This window comes from Emydura macquarii, unplaced genomic scaffold (assembly GCF_026122565.2).
Source record: "Emydura macquarii macquarii isolate MOO-44397 ecotype Brisbane River unplaced genomic scaffold, CSIRO-AGI_Emac_v2 contig_67, whole genome shotgun sequence".
Classification (NCBI taxonomy): Eukaryota; Metazoa; Chordata; order Testudines; family Chelidae; genus Emydura; species Emydura macquarii.
Window position 1 is genome coordinate 106,371 of NW_027130204.1, and position 22,472 is coordinate 128,842.

Here is a 22,472-nt window from a genome sequence, read left to right on the forward strand (position 1 = left end):
CCCTTGCTTCCGGTCAGGTGTTTCCCTGGGGCAGGCTTCTGTCAGCCAGGGTGGGTCTGTGTCCCTCTCTGGGTCCTCCTCAGAGGGGGACCAGCCCTCCCGGCTACAAGGCCCCTTGGTGTAAGGGTCTCTAAATGCATCACGCTCATCATCCACCTTTCCATACCCTCTGCACCCATCCAGCTCAGTCTGTATCATGGAATATGTGTAACATAACTGGGTTCTTTTTCCTTGCGTTAATCCTTTCAGATGGAGTCAACTTTATGAGTCATCTCCCACCAAAATAATCTGTTCATTGCCATACCCTGATCACATCACATACTAACATATCTTCCTTCATGGCATCCCATGACTTCTTCTTGGGTCAGCGTCTCTGTCTTTTTCCTTCAATCTTGAACAGGTAGCTGTGAGGACAGAGCTTTACAGGACCAACCCAACTGAGCCTGCACTCCCTCATTTTTTCCTTTATGGATGTTACTTTGAGCATTTCTCTAACATACACATTCCTTGGGTGGCCTTTCTCACTTAGACCACTTATCCAGCTCAACATTTACATTTCTGTGGAATGGATCATTTGCTAATGTTTCTTCTTTGTTGTCCAACACTCACTGTCATAAATTAAAAGTGGATGAACCACTATTTTATAGACCTTCTCTTTTAATCTTACTTGTAACTTCCAAACACATACTACACTGCTTCTCTCACTCCGTTTGAGTTCTACATGTCGTAAAACTGGGTTAAATAATTAAATGAAATAAACAGTAGTGGCTGAACGCCTGTGCCATCGCACAGGTGTAATTCCTAATGTGATGTGTGTAAAAAAAATGGCTGAGAACTGAAAAACTGCACTGTAACAGGCTGCGCAGCCAAGTTATGATTGAAAGTAGAGACACTCTAAACAAGAGCCCTTAGCCACACTTGTCACTGTTTTCTTCACTTCACATTGACTCAGATATTCTAGGATTGGATGTGATGTTTGAGGGTATAGTGTGTGATGGTTGTGGTGTTCCGTGGGTGGCTGTGTTGACATGTGTGTTGTGCTGGGACAGCTGTGTGGATTCATGTGGGTGGCAGCTGGGCCCATGGGTGTGGCAGCTGTCCCAAGAAGTCCACCAGTTGTGCAGTCTTCCTCATACAACCAATGAAACTGTTGCATGCAAATTAGCTGCATTATTAAGGTGACTGGCCAAGCTTCCTGGTCTAGGACTCTTGACGGGGTCTAAATACACGCCTTACCATACCCATGGGTATAATTCATAAATTCAAAATGGCTGAGAACTTAAAAATTGGATGGTAGCAAACTGTGAAACCTCATGATTATTCAGCCTGGTGATATTTTGAACAAAAGAAGCTCTCAACCTGCTTGTAGCCATCAGTGCTGGAAGCAAGGATGCAGGAGGTGCTGCCACACCCCCTAGCTTGAAGTGGTTTTCATTCTATACAGGGTTTATAGTGGCTTTCAGCATCCCAGCTTGTAGCTGCTTCCATCCCTTCACACGGGCTCAACAGCTATTTTAGGCTGCAGAGTGACACACAGAGTGACATTCTTGGAATCTTATTTTATAGATTTAAGACTCTAGAGGTGGGTTGCAAAAATGATCGAAATAATCTTGATGAAGAGTAAAAGATTAATTCTACTGAATTTAATTGAATCTGCATGGGCAAATAGGGGAGTGACAACACCAGTTCAGAAACTCTCCCCACTGAAGCAGAACGTCATCCTCACAATTCACTATCATTGGATGAGCAGCCCCAAAATGCTGGACACTACTAATAGCTCCTTGTGAATAAAGCAGCCTTACAGCTGTCAAAATAAGCTTTCATAGTTGTTAACTACACCACAAATGAACTGAAAAACATACCCAGCTTGTGTCAAGAATAGATTCACACCTGAGCCTGTCTGAGAACACCACAGAGTTATTGTACATGCCTTTGGAGGTCACTCATATAGTTATTTTTTGGTATTATGCTTAATTTTGTTAAATCCCAGTTACTTAGAAAGCTGGTTAATTTGTCTGCATGCCCATGAGTTTATTTCTGTCACTGTATTAAGGAATCATAGACAACCAAATTAATCATCAAATTCATTACCTCAGGGAACTGAGGTAGATTTTTGCGGTGTTTACCGAGGAATAACAATGAGCTTGTAGAAATAGGAGTTGAAACTCATCCGAGTTATATCCTTGGGGTCAATGAGAGGCTTCAAGGTAAAGTTCTGCAAAATCATTGTCAATAGCAAAAAGAGCTCCATCCGAGCCAGGCTCTCTCCCAAACAACTCCGTTTCCCTGCAATAAAAAAAGAGATGTTGGAGATCTTTACATGCTGTTACTATGGATGACGGATAATGGGAATCACTCAGAATTCCGGATGGTAGGAAAGCGTTTGGGGGTTACGAAGCCATTCAAAGATTGTTTTAAGGTCTGAGTTCAATACATAAAATGGTCTTTTTACATCCAATTTGTGGAGAGGATTGGGAAGATGTGGGGTTTGAGGAATAGGTTATGTACTTCCCAAGTCAGTGAATGTGTTTTAAGGGGGAAGTAATGCAACAGTTATTGAGTGGAATGGGGGAAGTAACAAGTAGGGAGGCGCAGGCAGGATCATGAGCAGCTGGATGAAGGAATAATTGACCATGGACAGACCCCAGAAAATCATAACGTTGCCAGGCAGAGCAAAGATAGGAGTGTGTGTAGTGAGTCCAGAAAATCACTTCAGACAGTTAGCAGGAAGTAACACTGCTTAAAGACTGATAGATGTTTTACTGGCGTGAGAGACTCTGCTTCATGGACCTTCTGAAAAACACTCTGCAGACATGTGAGCCCGTAGAGTCATCAAGGCAAAGCTAGAAGACAGTCTAGGATCTGAAATAAACATGGCTACCTTTACCTATAGAAAAAGGCATGAAGAAGTCACTCTTCTTAAAGGCACCATTTTCATCCAAGAAATGTGCTGGGTTAAATTGCTCTGGGTTTGAAAATTCCTTGCTGTCATACAGGACCGATTTCAGTACAGGGAATATAGTGGTGCCCTGAATTAGTAAACATATAAACAGAGTTAAAGACTACCTTGCATCTCCTGAACTTCATGTTTTCAACCAGAAGTAGAAATATTAAAACTCCATGAGAAGAGCTAATCCCACGGAAGTCCCATCCACAGGGAAAACCTGAAATCTCTTCAGAGAAATTGTTCCTATCTGATCACCGTTTCGAATTCGACATCAAAAAGTTTGTCTAAGATCCAGAAGTTTTATTTGCACCTGAAGCATTTGAGGTCTCCTGGTCAATACACTGCATTCATCACACCAACAACTTCCCCATTATTCATAATAAAGCTAAAAACCCCATCTAATTTACAGTGAAACTCACAGTCAGCAACCCCAGCCCTGAGTACTGCAAGTTCTGGTGCATTTTAACACCTCAATGGGTTCAGAGTTTGGTGATGATTAGAGCTGGGCAAAATTTATCAGACAAATATTTTATCCACCAGAAATGTAGTTTCAGTTGATCTGAAACGATTTGCAAATTTGACCTAATTCTTTTTATCTGGGAAACAGATATGTTTCCTGAAGCTGGCCCTGAATATCTGAGTAGAGGTGTGTGCTCCTTATAATTTTTAGGCCAGTGGCTAAGGTACTTTCTTGGGATGTGAGAGATGCAGGTTTGAATCCCCACTTTGGTGCAGCAACTTGAACTCAGATCTCTCCCCCCCTCCCCCATCTAAAATGAGGATTCACCCCCCCCCCCCCCAGCTCTAAAATATCCCAGAATAGGCCCTTCTCACTTTCTCCTTTTGAAGCTGTTCCACTTTTTATTAACATTTAAATATTCATTGAGCCAATGACAATTACTCTATAGCCTGGTGAGAAAGGCACTCACTTGGGAGGCAGGAGGTGTGGATTGAAATCCCTGCTCTAAATCAAGCAGAGGGAAGATTTCAATTTACCTTTCCCACCTCCCAGGTTTTTGGCCTAATGAATATTAATTTACTTATACAAAGTGGAACAGCTTCAACAGGAAGGTCTGAACAGAATAACCTTAACCCTGGTGATTAGGGCACTCACTGGTAGGAGGAAGACCTGCCTTTAAGTCCCTGCTTCACTGAATATTTAAGTATTGATACAAGACAGAATAGCTTCAGCAAACGAGATTGAGAACTCACCCCCATAGTCTATAGTTGATGGTTAGGATGCTCACTGGGGAAAGTTTGAGTCCCTGCTTTAGAGTGGGGTTGTAAATACAGGTCTCCCACATTCCAGGAAAGTGCCTTAACCACTGGGCTAAAGCTTTAAAGAACGGGGGGGGGGGACAAAAACCCTCACATAGACATTTCTGAAGTAGCCCAGATTTTTCCAATTTGCTGACAAATTCCAAAAATTTTCAGAAGCTAAATGAATATTTTTTCTGATGTGGGGGATGGGGGGGGCTTGCTGGCTGAATTGAGCTCAGTAATTGGCACCATCCAACTAACAGTAAGAGCCTAACTCAACTTTATAGAAACCTCAGCCTTGAAGCGTGTTTTTTTTTTTTTGTGGTGTGTATTTATATTTGTTGGTTCGCATTCAGTTGCAGAAATGGGCAAAGGTGTGGAGGGCTCTGATACTTTTTAAATGGATTCATTGCCCATTTGCATGCGCTATTTTGTTTTGATTTGAACTAACGGTGTCAAGTTGTTTCCCCGGAAACACCATTCCTTTGGCCGCAAAAAAGGAGAATTATTGCACACACTGGTTTGATACTAAAATCCTAGATGCATTTCATTGCTAAAGTTATACTCAGTTCCATATCTACATGTTAAACTAAGCTCTGACACCCTTCCTAGAGGGAAAGCCCAACCTGCATACAGAGGCTCGGAGAGTTTCAATATAAATGGTACATTACTGGCAATTATTTCAAATACCCACCACACAAAAACTGGTCAAAACTTGTCTATTGTGAAGAATTCAAAATTAAAAAGAGAAAATGGCAGAAGAACTGGACCTGTCACAGAAACACTGAGAACTGACCTTGGGGATAATGTATTGTCTGAAATGTGTGTCTCTAGTCACAGCACGTGGGACACCAAGTGGAGCAAGAACAATGACTCTCTGGATCTCATGTACCACAGCATCTGTGTAGGGCATCTTGCTTCGATCTGCCATGCAGGGGCTTCGGCTTCGGCCAATCACACGGTCAATCTCTTTGTGAACCTTCTCTGTCATGAAATTAATGAGGTTTAACACTAAGACTAAAGAATAGGATTGCCATAGATTTGCCCAACATTCTGTCACTCTCACCGCAAAACATAAGTCTCAGAAGAAGGACATGGGGAATATAACAAAACAGGTCAAATTTTATGTTACAGAAACTACTGTCCATGGCAGCTCTGACAAAGGGCCAATAATGTAATTACAGGTCCAGTGCTATTGTTCATACCTGGTTCTGTTACAAACTAGAGCACCATGTAATATTATTGCCAGTGCACCTAAATATCTACTAAGCAAGAGCGCCCCAAAGCATCTCCCCCAAGGCCATTTGCTAATATGAAGTTGGAAGCTGGATACAGCTGGTTTTTTAGCACTGGCAGAGCTTTGATTCAAGCCCTTACATGATCCTGTCCTCTACAACCCATTAAATCCAAAGGGGAAATGACTTTGCCTTTATTCAAGGGGAAGGGGACCATCTGACAGCCCTGGAATGTACTGGTATCTGTTACCCACAGAGCAGACAGCCTGGTCAATGGCAGTGCAGGCTTCTCTTTTACGAACACATAGGATACGTCTAAACTGCAATTAAACACCCATGGCTGGTCCATGTCAGCTGACTCAAGCTTGCAGGACTCAGGCTATGGGCCTGTTTAGATGTTAGGGCTTGGGCTGGAGCCTGGGTTCTGGGACCCCACAAGGGGGGAGGATTTACACTGCAGTTAAACAGCCCTGTAGCCCAAGCCCTGAGAGCCAAAGTCAGCTGACACGGGCCAGCCGTGGATGTTTAGTTGCAGTGTAAACATGTACTTACACTTCCTTTGCCAGAGAATCTGAACACTGATCTGGATTTGAGAGAGGAATTCAATCACAACAGCCCATTCAGCCTTTGGACTCCCTCCCCAGACTGCCAATATGGGGACAAGTAATGCTCGTTGTACTGGTGCTTTTTGGATGAGAACTCCTACTGGCAGGGAAGCGGAGTAAGAAATCCTCCGACACATCTTCAAATCATTTCATATGAACCAAGGAAATCCATCCCATTGTGATCATGCAGGTCACTGCCAACCCAGGCCAGATGTGATCTGGTGATTTAAGAGTGGAGGCACTGCCTCCATTGAATGATCTATAGACCCATGCATTCCTCACATCTCCCCAAGACTTAACATTTGTGTGTTTGTGTGTAACTGTTACCTTCTATTTCTGGGTATTTCAGAAGAAGCAGGAGTCCATGTTTTAGGGTGGCACTTGTTGTCCCTGTTCCAGCAAAGAATAAACCTATTGTTCTTCTTAACAAACTATCAGTGGTAAATTCTGACTGGCTGTTCTGTTGCTCCTGCAAAAAGGTTTGGTACAGATGTTGGATAATTGATTGCAAAAGCTTTGGATCTATTGTCACAAGCCAAAGAAGTCTCATTTTCTACCCAATATTTGACCCACCTGGCATAAAAGTCCTACACAAATGGCCCATAGCACTGGGGATTATAGCAGCATTACTGCAGTGCTTTGCACCGTCTCTGTGCAATAAGGTGGCTTTACACGAATGAGGAGAATAGGGTTTTCCCTTTATATTATAATTTCCTTGTCTCCCTAAGGCCTTCTGAAAAGCCAAGTACTCTGTTGTTCCTTAACAAATAAATAGCACAGACATGTATAACCCACTCCACAGTAAAGGGGAAAGGCTGTGGATCTCACCTACCTGTTTTATTTTGATGAGGAAAGCATCGATGAAGTCTCGAGGGCAGCTGGGCTCTAGGGACTCTCTGTGCATCTCCACTCTCTCCAGAACAAATTTTCTCAACTCCTCAAAGTGTTTGAAGATTCTCTGGTGAGGCCCAGGGATGTAGTCCATGATAGTCGGGAAAAATCTGTACAGCTGTAAAGAGCGAAAGAAAAATACCTCTTGGTTTACCTGGGCAGAGAGAGCTTCCTTCATAGTGTTTATTCAAATGACTCAGCTACAGGAGTAGACAGCCTTTTGTGACACCTTATTTTCTAAATGGATTTGAAAGAATTTTGCAAACTTTACCACCTCACATTAGCCAATGCATATATACTCTGCACAAAACATTCAGTGACATTTAGATACATGAGCTAAAAGACTCTCCATTATTTTTTTAAAAAACCCATCTACAATAGAGGCATCCTGTTTTTGAAAATCATGCTTGAGCGCAAATCTTAACTGCGAACACAGATTTTTCTTAGGAAGTGGTAGCACATCATGGGTTTTCAAAGGGAAATATACTTTCAAAGGGAAATATACATAAATTTGACCTCAGCATGAATATAAGAGACCACATTCTCTGCTAATGTAACTCCACTGATTTTGAATGAGTTATGCTGGCAGAAGGTTTGGCCCTTCATTTGGGGTTTTCAGGAATGGGGTGGGCTGGGGAGGAGATAAGTGGCTGTGTGCTGGAAGTGAAAAGGAGTTTGCTTTGGATGTGAGGGATATGATCATATTCACTATCAGTTTGCTTATGTGATAAGGCAGGTGAATTGTGATGGGTGTGGATGTTAATATTTTAACTGGCAACTTCCTTGATATTTACCAATTGTGTTGAAAAAGAATATTCTCGAGCAAACTTAATTCTGAGCTAATGAAGTGTTTTGTCAGGGAATTTAAACAACCCTTAGAAACAAGTCTGAGGCTGGATTTGGTCGTAGCAGCAGCCTAACCAGGAGAAGGAGACCATTATAGGAATCTGAAACAATCCTTGTTTAAGGAAAATTAATAGTTAAAGAAAGAAATCTCCAATACAAATGAGAAGAACAGAATAAGCCCTGGAACATACCTCTGCCCAGTGAGAGCGCTGGAGCCTGTCACTTTCCTCTATGAGACTAATTAAAGTCACAAATTTCTTATCTTCATAGTCAAACCGGTCCCCAAAGACAATGGAGCAGATGATGTTGGAGACGGCATGGGTGAGGAAGAGGGTGGGGTCAAAAGGTCGCTCTGGATCAAAAAGAGTCAGTTTTAATTCAGTGCCTTCAACCTCAGCATCAGAGTCACTGGGAAGTTGTGGCTCTCCCACCACAGGGCAGGACTCTGGGTGGGGCTGTCTGTGACAGTCCCTGGTGAGGGTGAGTTAAGGCTGTCCCAATTCCCAGTCTGACCCCTCACATGCTAAATTAAACAAACACTTGCCACTTTGCTGGTAACACAACTGGAGAGGCTGAATTTCCCACCGCTCATCAGTGTCAGAGGGACCAGCACCGCATTCATGGGAAGTAGCTGCCAGAGTTCACCATTTGACCCGAGACCACAGTGTTCATGGAGAACATCCAGAAGCAGCATTTTCTTCAGGCACTAGCTCCCTGCTGATTTCCTTCACCCTTCAATGCTCTTTAACTCGTTCCCAACAGCAATAGCTGCCTCTTGGTTCAGGAGGGACAAGCAGCACCGGCAGTAATGTAGCTGTCAACTGTGTCTGTACCAGGGTGGGGAAGGGCATCGATGCACTCTTCTCCCCCACACACAATTCACCCAGATGCAGATGCAGTTTAGCCCTTAGTGTTGCATTAAATATTGCAAGAGGCAGGGTGACCTTGTGGTTAAGGCACTGGCAAGGGTCTCAGGAAATATGGGTACAATTCCCAGCTCTGCCACAGATTTCCCAGATGTGACCTTGAGCGAGTCACTTAATCTCTCTGTGCCTCAACTTTCAATTTCTTAAATAGGGAAGACAATCCTGTGATGATTTTGGGCTCCTCAGAATTGCCATACAACAAAGCCCTAAGGTATCAGCAGCATGCCAGGCATACTATGATTTGGAGGCAAGCACTTTAGGCCCTCAGCAGCAAGGCGCTAGCCCTGGAGGGCCAAGTAGCCACTCAGACACACGGCTAAGGGGAAGGGAATGGCATTAGGCCTGGCAGCAAAGGGGAAAGGCTGCAAATACCTGAGAGAGAGGCTTAAACAGTTACAATTCAGAGTGAGTTACAGTGGTTGCTGTTGGCACCTTGGGGCAGTCCAGGCAAGAGTCAGGGTCCTTCAGGGCTAGTGCCGGGCCTGGCCTGCCCTCTCCAATGCAATCTCTGTTCAAGCAAATTGGAGCTTTAACGTTTCCAGGCCAGGTTCCCTTGGCATCTCTTGTTGCTCCCCACTGCACTGGCTGCCTGCCCAGCTGCTGCTGCTCCTCCATCAGTCCCAGCTGTATCACCCAGCAGTCACAGCCTGTCCACAGTTCCTAGGCGTCCATGGCTCTATCCACAGTTCCTAGGCGTCCCTCTCTGCACTCTACCTCTCCGCAACTCCTGGCTTGCCATGTGACTGCTGCTTTTCAACATAACCTGGCCACTTCCAGGTTCAGAATCTCTCCCCCTACCTGACCAGAGGAGAAGGAAGTGTCAAGTGCAGTTGGGAGGTGGCCAGCAAGGCTTGTAGTTCCCTGCTTAGCAGATCCATCATTCTGCCCTCTTCCCTGAGAATGGATGCATCCCGCACACAGTGCTAGATCACGTGGAAGTCTTGGTGCCTGTGGGGAACTCTGTGCTCTCCCTGTAGCCTCAAGTTCCCCCGTATCTCTGGGTCCTTTGTGTTTTGCTCACTAATTGGCTCGCCTCAGCACAGACTACAGGATTCCTGCCCCTGTACTGGCTCTTCCATCTCCATTATAGGTTCACCTCCCACGCTGTGGATGGTTCTGTCTTGTCACCCATCTCGGTTCCATCTGATACGGCCATACTTGCTCCTCCTCCATGGGAACACACCCTTGTGCTCGCCTCAGCCTGGTGTGCTGGGAGTCAACCTCTCAGCCGCCTGAGGTTTTCTCAATCATTGCCTCAGTCCTGCTGTGGCAAGTTGGTCACATCTTCAGCTGGGTAAGGACCTGAGTAGGTTTTAGCCTGTTGTAGTGTAGGACAAAACTGTTTCCACTGAGGACAGTGGATTGTGCACATAGTAGCTCTGACGCCTGGCTGATCATGCTATACAAGTCCTGTATTTTTGCTGCAACTTAGCATCCAGACCACTTTTCCTTCTCTTGACCCAAACCAGGTCACCCTCCTGGTATATCTGAGCAGTCCCTCTTAAATCACAGCACTCCTTCTGGCTCTGCTGGCCCTGGTGATGCTTTACTGCTTGGCCAACTGCACTGAGGATGCCTGCCAAGTGCTATGTGCTCTGTGCGGTTCTTCTATCATGGCTACCTGTAGGGAGGTGGAGTGGCCTTCCTCTGAGCCCAACAGGGAGGGACCATTCCCCATCCTCTGGTGGGTGGAACCAGGCCAGGCCCGCCCCTCTTGCCGGAAACTGAGAGGCAGGCATGCTCGGTTGAGGGACAGCCAGGGAAGGAGTCGGATGACTCTGCCTAGCTGCTGGCCACTGGAGTGGGGCTGAGCTGTGCGCCAGTCACTGCCCCTGGAGGAGGACCTCGAGGAGACGAAGAATCCTTGGAAGCACTGGAATGGGTTACCTAGGGAGGACCTTTGACTTCCTCAGGGAGCTGATGGGCAGGATCTCCTGGGAGGCTAATATGAGGGGGAAAGGAATCCAAGAGAGCTGGCTGTATTTTAATGAAACCTTATTGAGGGAGCAGGAACAAACCATCCCAATGTGCAGAAAGAATAGCAAATATGGCAAGCGACCATCTCAGCTTAACAGAGAAATCTTCGGTGAGCTTAAACACAAAATGGAAGCTTACAAGAAGTGGAAGCTTGGTCAAGTGACCAGGGACGATTATTAAAAATACTGCTCGAACATGCAGGAATGAAATCAGGAAGGCCAAAGCACAACTGGAGTTGCAGCTAGCAAGAGACATGAAGGGGAACAAGAAGGGTTACTACAGGTATGTAAGCAACAAGCAGGAGGTCAGGGAAAGTGTGGGCCCCTTACTGAATGGGGGAGGCAACCTAGTGACAGATGATGTGGAGAAAGCTGAAGTACTCAATTTTTTTTTGCCGCTGTCTTCACAGACAAGGTCAGCTCCCAGACTGCTGCACTGGGCAGCACAGAATGGAGAGGAGGTGGGCAGCCCTCAATGCTGAAGGAACAGGTTCAGGACTATTAAGAAAAGCTGGACATACACTAGTCCCTGGGGCCGGATGAAATACATCCGAGCGTGCTGAGGGAGTTGGCTGATGTGACTGCAGAGCCATAGGCCATTAGCTTTGAAAACTCGTGGCATTTGGGGGTTGTCCTGGATGATTGGAAAAAGGCAAATCTAGCACTCATCTTCAAAAAAGGGAAGAAGGGGAATCCAGGAAACTACAGACTAGTCAACCTCACCTCAGTCCCCAAAAAAAACATGGAGCAGGTCCTCAAGGAATCCATTTTGAAGCACTTGGAGGAGAGGCAGGTGATCAGGAACAGTCAGCATGGATTCACCAAGGGCAAGTCATGCCTGACCAACCTGATTGCCTTCTCTGATGAGATGACTGGCTCTATGCCAGCAAGTTAAAGAAGTATGAGTTGAGTGAATGGACTGCAGGATCAGAATAGAAAGCTGGCTAGACCATTGGGCTCAGTGGGTATCAATGACTTGATGTCTAGTTGATAGCTGGTATCAAGTGGAGTGCCCCAGGGGTCTGTCCTGGGGCCAGTTTTCTCAATATCTTCATTAATTATCTGGATGATGGAGTGGATTGCACCCTCAGCAAGTTTGCAGATGACACTAAGCTAGGGGGAGTGGTAGATACCCTGGAAGGTAGGGATAGGATACAGAATGACCTAAACAAACTGGAGGATTGGGCCAAAAGAAATCTGATGAGGTTCAACAAGGACAAGTACAGAGTCCTGCATGGAGGACGGAAGAATACCATGCACAGCTACAGACTGGGGACCGACGGGCTAGACAGCAGTTCTGCAGAAAAGGACCTGGGGGTTACAGTGGATAAGAAGCTGGATATGAGTCAGCAGTGTGCCCTTATTGTCAAGAAAGCCAACGACATATTGGGCTACATTAGTAGGAGCATTGCCAGCAGATCGAGGGAAGTGATTATTCCCTGCTATTCAGCACTGGTGAGGCCACATTTGGAGTATTGTATCCAATCTTGGGATCTGTACTCACTACTGGAATATAAATGGTAATAATTAGTGTGTCGCTTATAAAGCACTCTCCATTTACACCGTCCTTTCCAATCATTCCTATAGAGCTCATCTTTATAGAAAGCAGGTGCCACATTTGTATCGTATGTGTAGCAGAGATGAAAATGAGAATACACGAACTGTAGGCCTGGGCGTCTCATTGATCCCGCAGACTGAGGATAAATGGATCCATTCTAATATGGTTCACTGTGTTAGCTTCTGCCAGCTCTAGACAATCATTTTCCATTTGCTCATTGGCCACAAATCAGCAGATAGAAAATACAGGAAACAACAGCCAGAAAAGGTCATCTCTAGATCTTTTCCCACATACTTTTCTACTACATTAACACAGCTAGTTATATGTGCAGCTAAAAGCTTTAATTAATGTCATGAAAAACAAAGACTTTAACTGACTCTTAAATTCTAATTTCCAACAGACATGAAGCTGATCCTCACCATGAGTGTTTTTGAGCCTTTCCACCAGGAAATGGGCTTCCTCCAGGATTCGTTCCTCAATGCTTTTCTTCCCCATCCCAAAATTCCTCAAAGTGGTGAGGGTAAATTGGCGGAGCTGCTTCCACGGATCCCCATTGTTGAAAGACATACCTGAAAAAGGGAGGAGAATGGGAAAGAAAGGAGGGAGGGGCCAGACTCAGATTGCCTAAATTCAAACCCACACAAACATTGTTTATTCAAAGTTTCATAGGACCACAGAATTGGAAGGGACCATCTGGGTCACAGAGTCCAGTCCCCTGCTCTACCAGTCAACCCAATTATAGAATCTTGTTCCATTAACTTTGAGTTCAACTTGAACTCCAACTTTATTTCTATCTGTGTTCTGCTTGGAGACTGAATTACACTGTCATTACTCCGTACTTAATCTGTCTGATATGTGTATTTACCACAGCATCCTATACATTAAACTCATTGCCGTTTCAGAGTAATTAAGAGGAAGAAAAATAATTCCATTCATTACCATGGCCAATATCTGTAGTTTGTTCTCTAATAGCATAGCCCATCACAGAAATGAGAATTCTTCCCGTCACAGTAATTTGAACAAATATATATACTGGCACAACATAAAAATTAGAAATAAACTGTGATACACCATGGTGGGTACAGTTGGTATCCTTGGTACCAGTAATTGTAACAGAATTGTGTAATAAATACACAGATTGTGCACAATAAATTACAGGCTGTGTTGGTAGCACCATCTAATAATGTTCCCTGCCATTGCTTTTAAAATCCTGCAACTTTGCCAAATTTTAACCATTTGGACTGACATTTTTCCATGTGTTTGCCTCAGGATGAATATTTTTGAATATTTCAGCCAAAGTGTTTGGCCATTTTTGCAAACAAGACTAGGGGAAAATATGCTGTTCTGCCCAAATTAAAAAATGCTGGGATTTTTTTCTTTGAGAAACTTTAACACCGCCATTCTTCAGAGCTGGGATTTGCAATTTGGCTGGGGGCTGGTCTTTGTGTCAAGGATCCCCATGAAAATCCACCCAAATGTCGACAAGTTATAAGCCTTACACATGGTCAGTAGAGACTAAGAGTTTAGTGTCTAAAGTCTCCAAAGATTCTGTCCTCCCTGGACATGCACCAGTACTTGTCAGCTCCTAGTGCTGATCCACATATAAAGATGACAACCTACCACTGCTGTCAATGACTCCATTAGCTCAAATGGTAGCAGTCTGTGCAGTGGATCTAAAGATGCCAACCCTGCTGAGGACCCATGGAGGTGTCAATATGATGCCCCATTATGGAATTTCTGTTTTTTCAGTTTGCTTTTTTAAAAACCTAGGGAATTGCACACCAAAAACTACGTTAAAAGAACATTAAGATTTACACATATTCAGTAGAGACCTTAGGCTTTAGTGGCTAAAATAACATAACATTCTGTCCTCTCAGCTCCCAGTGTTGACCGTTCTATGCATGCACCATGTGCACAGAGCAACTGAGGATGCTCTATCCCAGGGCTAGAGGGGAAAGCCAGACTACCCTCTAATTGCAGCTGGGAGTGGGTGGTCAAGGAAACTGGGACTAAGAGCCAGGTGAAGCAACCTAGGTCAGGGTGGGTCAGGAGACTGGAACAGGGAGCTAGGACGAGTGACTGGGACATGGCCAGGGAAACAGAAGGGATTGGGACCCAATTGGCAGTGGTGGAAGGAGAACTCACTCAGATCAGATGAGGAATTGGGGAAAGAGGGGCTGCTGTACAAGGAGACTAGGATCATGAACCAGTGGGGAGTGAGGGAGGGACAGGGAAAGAGGGGAAATCTATCTAACAATGAGCCAGGGTACAGGGAGAGAACTGAGACTGACTTGGCAAAGAAACTGGGACAAGAGCCAGCCAAGAGGGAAACTATGAGAAGAAGTTAGGGTGGGAATGACTGAAGGCCAGAGCAGAGGGTAGAGACAGATTCGATGAGGAGCCAGAGGGGGAAACTGGGACTGGCTGGGCAAGGAGATGGGTACTGGGGGGTAGGGAGAAGGAGAGAAAATTAGAATGGGGAGAGACTGGGCCTTGGGCAGGGAACCCAGAGGGGAGAAATAGGATGTCTAGGCAAGGAGACTGGGATGAGAAATCTAAGTAAGGAAGGCAAGGTGAATGGGACTGGGAAGAGGAGCCTGTGGTGTGACAAGAAAGAACTAGGGCAGGGCTATAGACTGGAGGAGACAGGGCAAAAGCAATCAAGCTTGAAAGAAACAGGCAGAAATGTCTGTAACTACTAGAGAACGCTCCCCTGCAGAGACTGGAATGGAACCCAACATTCCTGAGACTCACCACTCATCTGCTGTCAGCAAATAGCTGGGAACCCCACTGGCAAAGTCTATATCTCATCCCCATCTATAGCTCTTCCAGACAGAAGAGGACAACCTATTATTGCTATCAGTTACTCTATTAGTTCAAATGGCAGCAGTCTATGCCGTGGATCTAAAGGTCCCAGCCCTGCTGATGAACCATGCGGGTGTAAATATGAGGCCAGATGATGGAATTTTTGCTTTTTTTTTTTTTTTAAAAAAGGATAGGAAATTACACACAAAAATTGCTTCAAAATAACATTAAAGTTGCAAAGTCAAGCGCTCAAAAGTTAGGAAATGCCAGAATTAAGATTATGTGGATAACCCTATCTTGTGCATTTATGATACAGTCTTTAATTATCTGAGCCACACACTATTTTTTCCCACAGGGTGCCCTGCTTCATTCAGTGTGGGGGATGGACCTGATCTGACAATGAATTGGGCACTGTAGTGAAGGTGGCTGTTGTCTGTGTGACTCTGCCTTATTTGTTGCAAAAGTTGGGAGAAGTGATGACTAGGGAGGATTATAAAAATACTGCTCGAATGTGCAGGAATGAAATCAGGAAGGCCAAAGCACAACTGGAGTTGCAGCTAGCAAGAGACATGAAGGGGAACAAGAAGGGTTTCTACAGGTATGTTACCAACAAGAGGAAGATTAGGGAAAGGGTGGGCCCATTACACAATGGGGGAGGCAACCTAGTGACAGAGGATGTGGAGAAAGCTGAGGTACTCAATGCTTTTTTTGCCTCTGTCTTCACAGTCAAGGTCAGCTCCCAGACTGCTGCACTGGGCGGCACAGAATGGGAAGGAGGTGAACATCTCTCAGTGCTAAAGGAACAGGTCCAAGACTATTTAGAAGGATTGGACATACACAAGTCCATGGGGCCGGATGCAATGCACCCGAGGGTGCTGAGGGAGTTGGCTGATGTGATTTCAGAACCATTGGCTATTATCTTTGAAAGATCATGGCAATTGGGGGAGGTCCCTGATGACTGGAAAAAAGCAAATATAGTGCCCATCTTCAAGAAAGGGAGGAAAGAGGATCCGGGGAACTACAGACCGGTCAGCCTCACCTCAATCCCTGGAAAAATCATGGAGCAGGTCCTCAAGGAATCCATTTTAAGGCACTTGGAAGAGAGGAAGGTGATCAGGAACAGTCAACACAGATTCACCAAGGAAAAGTCATGCCTGAATAACCTGATTGCTTTCTATGAAGAGGTTACTGGCTCTGTGGATGTGGGGAAAGCGGTGGACATGATATACCTTGACTTTAGCAAAGCTTTTGATACGGTCTCTCACAGTATTCTTATCAGCAAGTTAAGGAAGTATGGGCTGGATGAATGGACTATAAAATGCATAGAGAACTGGCTAGAGCATAGGGCTCAACGAGTAGTGATAAATGGCTCCATGTCTAGCTGGCAGCCAGTCACAAGCGGAGAGCCCCAGGGGTCGGTCTTGGGACTGGTTTTGTTCAACATCTTCATCAATGATCTGGAGGATGGGGTAGATTGCACCCTCAGCAAGTTTGCAGATGACACTAAGCTAGGGGGAGTGGTAGATACCCTGGAAGGTAAGGACCTAAACAAACTGGAGGATTGGGCCAAAAGAAATCTGATGAGGTTCAACAAGGACAAGTGCAGAGTCCTGCACGGAGGACGGAAGAATACCATGCACAGCTACAGACTGGGGACCAACGAGTTAGGCAGCAGTTCTGCAGAAAAGGACCTAAGGGTAACAGTGGATAAGAAGCTGGATATGAGTCAGCAGTGTGCCCTGGTTGCCAAGAAGGCTAATAGCATATTGGACTGCATTAGTAGGAGCATTGCCAGCAGATCACGGTAAGTGATCATTCCCCTATATTCGGCATTGGTGAGGCCACATTTGGAGTATTGTGTCCAGTTTTGGGCCCCCCACTACAACAAGGATGTGGAGAAGTTAGAGAGAGTACAGCGGAGGGCAACGAAAATGATTAGGGGGCTGGAGCACAAGACTTATGACGAGAGGCTGAAGGAACTAGGCTTGTTCAGTCTACAGAAGAGAAGAATGAGGGGGGATTTGATAACAGCCTTTAACTACCTGAAAGGGGGTTCCAGGGAGGATGGAGCTAGGCTGTTCTCAGTGGTGGCAGATGATAGAACAAGGAGCAATGGTCTCAAGTTGCAGGGGGGGAGGTCTAGGTTGGACATTAGGAAAAAGTTTGTCAGTAGGAGGGTGTTGAAGCACTGGACTGGGTTACCTAGGGAGGTGGTGGAATCTCCATCCTTAGAGGTTTTTAAGCTGTGGCCTGACAAAACCCTTGCTGGGATTATTTAGCTGAGGTTAGTCCTGCTCTGAGCAGGGGGTTGGACTAGATGACCTCCTGAGGTCCCTTCCAACTCTATGATTCTAAGTGCAGTAAATGAGGCAGAGACCTGCAGGAGGAGAAAGGATGGTATCATGAACACACAGTAGAATGCTGCCCTGGAGAACTGGATTCTGCCCTTCTATCTGCCACAGCATTCCTATGGGATATTGTTAAGACAAGGCCCATAAACCAAACTTTTCTCAGGTAATCACAAACTGTGTGTACCTCGTTTTCTGGGAGCACAACTTGAGATCCTGGGGCCTGACTTTTTAGAAGTGCTGAGCACCTACATAGCAACTCAAGTCAATGGGAGAATACATAATGCTAAGAGCTCTGAAAAAATCAGGCCCTGAGATTCTCCAACTGGAGATCCAAAATTAGTGGAATTAGTTTTTTAAACCTTAATCTCTCTGTGCCTCAGTTTCTGAGCGGTAAAATGAAGATAATAATACCACCCCCCCCCCCCCCAATCTCACAGGAGTGTCTTGAAAATAGGGGTGATGAGGTGAGTAGTAGGCTGGGATGTTGGAGGTGAGGGAGGCAGATTGGTGGCTATGACCTGAGATTGGAAAGGGACACCCTAATCTATTCTTGGACCATGGCCCTCTGGGGCCTTGTTACCCCACTGAGCAGCAGAAGAAGGGGTTAGGTTTGTTCTGGTTCATGGTTTGTTCTGATCCTCTTGGCCTCTCCAGGTTTGGTCTCCTGGCTGTATTCTGGGCCTTCTAGAGTGCCTTGGTCTAGTCCCTGCCTCTCACTCACCTGCAGTGAGATATTACCACCCATTCATATCAGCAAGCTAATGGAGTAACAGGGAATGGCACCATAATTATTTATGTACCCAGTCTATGCTACTGTTCTAAATGAAACTCCAGCTGCTTTCCCTTTTGTCTTCTCAGTTGTGTTCTCCACACTCAGAGAACATCAGCTCTACATACTGATCTTACTGGAAATGTACCTTTTCTTTTGGACAACTTTTCAAATATTGGCATGCGTCCTCTTCCACTGAACTCATCCCCTTGATCAATCAGAGCTTCCTTCACAGCCTCATGTCCATACAGCACCACAACCCGCTCTGAGCCCAAATATATTGTGAAAATCGGGCCGTACGTTCCACTGAGCTGGAAAAAGTTAGCACACAGAACTAACATGTTTTAACATACATCAGCTTAATTAAGAATAAGAATATGAGTAGATCAAATTACAAGTTAATGAATGAGCTCATGGGCGACTAAGCTAATACTAGTCAGAGTTTACTGTTCTGACCTGGGAATTTCCTGACTTCTGACTGTTTTAGTTGGTTATCTTGATGTTTGTTAACATTGTGTTTTTTCCTACAGAGAGAAAGAAAATGTGTGCGAAAGAAGCAGCACTCTCTCTGTGTTATATAATTATCTTATATTGATAGCAGTTTTAATTAATATGGGGCCTCTCTTTTTTGAGAGGCAGCACTTTGCATTATTTAACTAACAACAATTCAGTTCTGCTCTGAAAAATGACTGTGTACAAATGACATTTCTAACACCACAGAACTGCTACATTTATTTATAGTCACATTCGCTGACTTTTTAATGACAAAAGACCGTTCTTCCTTATTCCTGTTAGCCCTGCAGAGCCACAGAAAGAGTGAGTTTGGATTCTGTTTCCCCTTTCATATCACCAGTAGAATTACTGACTAATTTCCAGTCCAGTACACATGTGCAAATCAACCACAGTGGGATTACACAGCTGTAACTCTTTAGGATGTGATTCAAAGAGAATGAGGTTGAATAAATGTAACTGGGGGTAGAGTTTCTCCTGTTTAACTTTTATTATTTGCGATGGTGCACGAGAAGGAAAGAAATCAACATGGCGGTGGAATCTCCATCTTTGGAGGTTTTTAAAATGTGGTTTGACAAAGTCCTGGCTGGGATTATTTAGCTAAAATTAGTCCTGGTTAGTACTACTTTGAGCAGGGGGGTGGACTAGATGACCACCTGAGGTCCCTTCCAACTTTATGATTCTATGATGTCAGATTCCAGACTGAGAATTTGCCATTTACACGTGAGATGATGGTATTTGAGATAATTATAGAGAAATAAAAGCATGGAGCACAGCAAAGCCATTTTTTAAAAGCTGAGCTGCAGTTTACACCTTACCATTGCCTTGTGAAGTAGGTAAATATCATTAGAGCAATTTTACAGCTGGGCAAATTGAGACAGAGAAATACTAAATGACTTGCTTAGATACATATATGGGCTACATCTCCATTTGGAACTAGGGGTTTGATTCCCAGCTCGAGTAGCCATACTCGTGCTAGCTATCATTGAACTAGCACACCAAAAATAGTAGTGTAGCCACAGTAGCATGGGCTAGCTGCCCCAAGTACCTACCCAAGGGGTTCAAGTGAGTTTATTTGGGGTGGCTACTCCATGCTTCCGTGGCTACACTACAATCTATAGCACACTAGCTTGATGGCATGAGTATGTCTTCTTGAGCTGGAAATCATACTCCAAGTGTAGATATAGCCAGAGAGCCTGGTGCAGAGGTAGGATTAAAAACCAAGTCTGAGTGGCTTTTCCCTACATAATGCACTAGACCACCCCTTCTCACACACACACACACACACACACACACACACCGTGTGATAGTTTATACAGACTGCAGTGAAGCTGAAAGGGTATATTGTGGATTACCTGTGATTAAGACACCTATAATAAAAAGCATGAACAGGAAGAGTTTATATCTAGCATTCAAGGCTAATTGATTATTATTGTAAAAACATGAGGACTGCAATATGAGGAGTTGAGTGACGTGGGATTGCAAATTCCAGGCATTTCACAGAATCCTGCTTGAGCTAGGCTCTGCTTCATGTTCACTGACAACCAAACAATGAAAAAGAAACAAGCACTTTTACCTCTTGCAGTGATTGGGGCAAGTTCTTCCTATTCAGCTGCAGTACATTTCCTATGATGGGAAAAGCAACAGGACCAGGCGGCAGCTTCCCATTTCCAGTCCTCTTTCTCCATGCTGAAAGGAAAAGAAGGCAAGAGATGTAAACTGCCAGGAAAATAGTTGTTGCTCCCAGAAGTTCCATTGAAGAGTGGAGGAGCAATTATTTTGGGTTCCAGCAGAGAGCTGACTGGTATTTCAGACTCCAAACTTTATATATTGCATGGTGCAACAGAGCATGCAAGCCAATAGCCGCTCTCAATTCCTCTTGCAAAACTTAGATTAGCCTTTGTCCAACAAAAGACACCTGATGTCAAACGAGGAATGAACTCCTTTGAACCTTTATGTGTGTTTGCCCCTCCAATCTTTGTTCCCTAAGTATTTTTTCACAGAGGACAAAAGTTAATCATAAAGCGAATTAAGCTGTTCAGAGTTATATGGAATCATTGTCTTCTCTAGTTTTGATTAATATTGCATAGATGCATGCTGTTAGCTGAAATATTACATACTTTCACCAACAAAAAACTTAGTTAACACAGAGTTAAGGTTGTCCCATAGTACATTGTTGTAGGGTATATAAATAAGTAGAATGTATATTTTAGATGTCAGGACATGTGAAAAGATGGCTGCTTGTCTGGCAAGGAAAGAGAACAGCCACGTGAAAAGCTGAGACAGAAGCCTTATCATGTGAACAACTGGGTCAGCAGTTCAATCAGATGAACACCTGCGTCAGCAGTACAGTCTGGTAAACAATCGAGTTAGCAAACTTATCTTAGTGTTAGGCAGAAAAATGTTTGTTACAAAGCTATTTATTGTATATTGTATAATGTATTTAAGGCAAGCGCGTGAATGTGGGTCTGCACTTGCATTTGTCCCTAAGCTGTGCCATGGTTCATGGGCTGATCATTCACTGAAGCAGCGAAGAAATGACATACTTTCTTCAGCTCAAGAGTCTGTCTGTGAACTTTGCGTTCTGGGTAGAGGGGGAAAGAACCGGTGAAGAACTGTGTCCTTCCAGAGCACTGAATTCAGCAAAACTCAAACTGCACAAAAACCAGCCATTGAAGAGTTAAGGTATTTCAAATGCAAACATGTGAAAACCAGGCAACACAGAGTTAAGGTACCACCCACACAATCTTAACTCTATCTCTCTGGGGCTGAGAATCATCTGTATTCATGCCAGTTGCATTCACTGACGATAGGGCTAACTGTACGGAATGGTGGAAGGATTAGTTGGAGCTGTTTGGCAAAGCTGGTGATATGGTGGTGATTTGATGTGGAGGGGGAGCCTGTGCAAGCCCCACATGGGTGTGATCAGAGCACAGCGGTGCATGTTTACCTTGAGAGATCCCATATGCCTCATATTAGCACTGCATTGTGTAGACTGTGGCCATGTCTACATTACAAAGTTTTGCCGATGCAAGTTACATCAGCATAAAGCTGCCCAAGTTAGTATATTGCTTGTGTGTGTGCACACTTGGCTTCCTGTGTCAGCGCTCTGCTTACTCACCACGAGTGCATGTGCCACACAATCCTCCAGAATTTACAGAACTGCAAAAAGTACCACGGGGAACATGATGATTTTCTGGCAGTCAGTTTGCTGTGAGACACAGTGAGCACTAATTCACTGTTGTTGTTGATGTTCACAGAGCAGTTGCAGATGGTAGAGCACCTCTTCTGGGCACAAGCAACAAGCACGGACTGGTGGGATCACATGGTAATATAGGTTTGGGATGACGAGTGGTGATTGCAGAACTTTTGGATGCGCAAGGCCACATTCCTGGATCTGTGTGCCAAGCTCGTCAAGCTCGGAATTGTTGAACCTGGAGGAGTTCTGCAGCATCTGAGTTTGCTGCCAGAGAAACCCCATTATGTCCTGGTGCATTGCCCTTACCTTTTCATACTGAGATTCCTGAACTTTTCTCCTCTCCACTCATTTCTTCTCTAGGCTGTCTGCAACGTTCACTCTCCAGGCCCTCTATTCAAGATCTTATGCAGCACTGGGTTGCAGGATCTCAAAGAATGTGTCTCCCTACATCCTCTTTTTACTCTTCCTTATCTGAATCAGTTGTTTCATGGGAGTGGAGGGGGAACAGCATCAGCCATGGGGAGTATGACCCACCAGTGGTAAGGGAAATGAGGAGGGAATTGCTGGGATGCATGAAACTGAGTATAGGGCAAT

At 44.7% G+C, this 22,472-nt stretch overlaps 1 protein-coding gene across 1 annotated transcript; it reads right to left on the reverse strand.

Moving 5' to 3' along the window:
* Positions 1-1,628: 1,628 nt before the first annotated feature.
* On the reverse strand, positions 1,629-20,494 carry LOC137144585 (cytochrome P450 2H2-like). The gene is made up of 9 exons (XM_067535022.1): positions 20,256-20,494; positions 18,318-18,480; positions 12,664-12,813; positions 7,976-8,136; positions 6,880-7,056; positions 6,375-6,516; positions 5,004-5,191; positions 2,888-3,029; positions 1,629-2,286 (listed from the first exon to the last, which is right to left on the reverse strand). Exons 1-9 carry the CDS (start codon positions 20,433-20,435, stop codon positions 2,123-2,125), a joined length of 1,467 nt encoding a protein of 488 aa, XP_067391123.1. The 5' UTR covers positions 20,436-20,494; the 3' UTR covers positions 1,629-2,122.
* Positions 20,495-22,472: the final 1,978 nt, after the last annotated feature.

Excerpts from the sequence above, each read along its gene's own strand:
- LOC137144585 (XM_067535022.1), bottom strand. The coding sequence starts at position 20,435 with ATGGAACTTCTGGGAGCAACAACTATTTTCCTGGCAGTTTACATCTCT. Across the intron at positions 3,030-5,003 it reads GACAATACATTATCCCCAAG|GGCACCACTATATTCCCTGT; the intron begins GTCAGTTCTCAG and ends TTACTAATTCAG. Across the intron at positions 2,287-2,887 it reads CTTCATGCCTTTTTCTATAG|GGAAACGGAGTTGTTTGGGA; the intron begins GTAAAGGTAGCC and ends TTTTTATTGCAG.